The sequence below is a fragment of the Amphimedon queenslandica genome, unplaced genomic scaffold (assembly GCF_000090795.2).
Source record: "Amphimedon queenslandica unplaced genomic scaffold, v1.1 AMPQUscaffold_13179, whole genome shotgun sequence".
NCBI lineage: Eukaryota > Metazoa > Porifera > Demospongiae > Haplosclerida > Niphatidae > Amphimedon > Amphimedon queenslandica.
Genome location: NW_003546585.1, coordinates 41,865 through 44,531, shown reverse-complemented (window position 1 = coordinate 44,531; position 2,667 = coordinate 41,865). Strand labels below are relative to the sequence as shown.

The window sequence follows — 2,667 nt, the reverse complement described above, 5'->3', positions numbered from 1 at the left end:
GGCTATTTTTAAAAATGAGCCAAAATCTGAAAAAATCCCTGTATACTATAGCCCATTGTTTTTTCCAAAAAATGGCTCCAAAATCACCCCCAATTTTTATTACATTTTCTGATACATATTGATGTCGTTATGCTGTGTAGAAACTTTGAGCCAATTCCAACTTCAATTTTTCAAGTTACGGCCATTTTAAGATTGTTTAATTTTAGTATTACCAGCTGGTAGGTGTACACTATAGTCCATTGGTTGTTCCTCTTCTTCCTCTCTCTCTCTCCTGTTGTAGGATAGTGTACAGGTGGTTCCTATGGATATATCAAGCTAGTTATGCTCTAGGTATCATTGGGTATCTAGTATTATTACTAGTGTTCACTGGACTGGGACTATTACTACCAGTTAATCCTGACGTTATACTGGAGACTGGAGTGACACTGGTGTTCTATGGAGTGTACTATGGTGTAATGGGGCGAGACTGTGCTGAGGTCTGTCTGGACTACATGTCAGCTGCCATGACAGTAAGAAGAGAAAGAGAAAGATTTTTATTTTAAAATCAACTTGTTTTACTGCAAGATGGCATTATTATTGTATCTATCTCAGTATAACCTTGTATACTTTTGTATATTCTAGTATACTACAGGAGGTCAGTCGTTACCTAAAATAGAACTAGCGTCTAACATGTGTGCCGTCTGTGGCCAGAGGATTGTCCTACCGACTGAGGACGAGAGTAATTCTGGTAAAATAGAATGGACCTATAGATTAGGGTGTGGTCATTTGTATCCTCCATTTTTTGGGTGTGGTTTTGTTGGTTTCCTTGACGACAGGTTTGGTTGCTAGGTTTCACGAGTTTTGTATTCGTGGCTGGTGTATCATTGGTAAGAAGCAGACCTGCCCATACTGTCAGGAGAAAGTTGACCTCAAGAAGATATTTAAGAATCCGTATCCTATAATTAATTATTAATTAATTAATAGCAAGGCATTTTAATAGTTCATTATACATAGTATAGCAGAAATTTATTTTAGATTTCTTTTAAATTGAATTTCAATTACTTAGTAAATTGAAGCATCTTTATGTACGATTAAATAATTTGATATCAATCTATTTGCTACCAAAATTATAAACTTTGCAGTTCATATTTTCACTGTTATTGAATTCCTGAGCTTTAATAATTATTATTGATATTTCTTGTTTTCAGCTGGGAGAAACCACACATTCTGTTTGGTCAAATGTTGGACTTTCTACGTTACTGTGTAGTGTGGCTACCAGTGATACTGGCACTTGTGCAATTCATTTATTACGTGTTCCACCTGGAGTGATATTTGAAGAAATAGTTAATTTAATATTGAACTAATTATTATTATTATTATCTATTCTTTATAATTATTATTATAATCTATTCTTTTTGAAATTGATATTATTTTAGCTCTTATTAAAAATTAATTATAATGATCTGGTTAAAAGCTGGGAACATATTTTTAGAAGAAACTATTATAATTTTGACTGAGTTTTGATGTGTAAAAAATGATAATTTTATTGGAATTTAAGCCACGCCCCTAATTTGTTTACACCCACGCCTTCTCACCTTTTGATGGGCGGGGCTTACCCAGTAATTAATGGCTGAGAAGGTACAAGGTAGAAAAAGAAGCAAAGAGTCTTTTAAAAGAGAAAGATCTTACAGCTACAGCAATGACAGCCAGAGGTAAGCCAACACGACCCGCCTCTGCTAATATAATTATTAATACAGCCCTGACTCGGGTGCTGGCGTCCCTGATATAGAAATCACTCAAGTTGAGGACAAATCTCATAAATTAGGTGAGATATTTAAGCTATGATTTTATGTGGCTTTATTTACACGTACTTCATTAGTAGCATATGTACACTATTATCTATTTAATATGCATTAACATGTAACTGTCGTGATGTTGTTATTTTTTGTATATTTTTTAGGTTCTCCTCGTCGGTCTGTCCCTGTTCTTTCTGTCATTCCGTCTCCTTCAAGAGCACCTGAAGCTCCTCCCAGAGGAGGAGCTAAAGAGAAAAAGAAAAATCAGACAAGAGTTAGATCTGCTTCACCAAAAGTATGCTCTTTTTATTGTTCGAAAAACTTGGAATTTTGTATATTTTCTGTATTATTATGTACATTTATATACACATTGTGTCTCTTCCTTTAAATGATGTAATAATTTCCTTTATCTTTCCTCCATTATATTTTCTTCCTACTCTCTCTCTCTCTCTCTCTCTCTCTCTCTCTCTTTCTCTCCCTCTCTCTCTCTCAGCGTTATGGCTATAGTCTTGACCGAAAGAAAGCTGCCTATTCCCAAAGACTCCTCCAATCTTACTCCTCCGGTCTTGATACTCCAAACCTTATAAGAGATAGTGACGATACTTGTAACAATTCACTGACAGATGGCAGGGAAGAAACCCTCACTAAAGTGCATATTAATCTCTCGCAGTATAAACTGGGACTACCTCACGTTCCTTGTTCACTAGAGGCACTTGGTATCATACCAACAAGGTAGACCACGCCCTTTTTATTAAAGACTTTTACGTTATTATAATGTTGTGTTATGTGGTGTTTTTTGTTAGGTATCATTCGTCTGGTAAAGGTAGTTTTTTAAGTTTGACTCGTCGCTCGTTGAAAGGTGCTTCATCAAAGAAGCCGGTGCCTGTGATTA

The 2,667-nt window shown here is 35.5% G+C and overlaps 1 protein-coding gene across 2 annotated transcripts in view; it reads left to right on the top strand.

The window, feature by feature from the left end:
* LOC100641474 (RING finger protein 121-like) overlaps positions 1-1,489 on the top strand; it is a 4,345-nt gene extending 2,856 nt beyond the window's left edge. Inside the window, exons 5-8 of one of the 2 annotated variants that reach the window (XM_020000510.1) lie at positions 281-509; positions 622-767; positions 829-930; positions 1,188-1,489. In XM_020000510.1, coding sequence (XP_019856069.1) covers positions 281-509; positions 622-767; positions 829-930; positions 1,188-1,308 — 598 coding nt within the window. In that variant the 3' untranslated portion in view covers positions 1,309-1,489. The remainder of the gene's footprint in view (positions 1-280; positions 510-621; positions 768-828; positions 931-1,187) is intronic. The other variant, XM_020000509.1, reaches the window with a different exon arrangement.
* Positions 1,490-2,667: the final 1,178 nt, after the last annotated feature.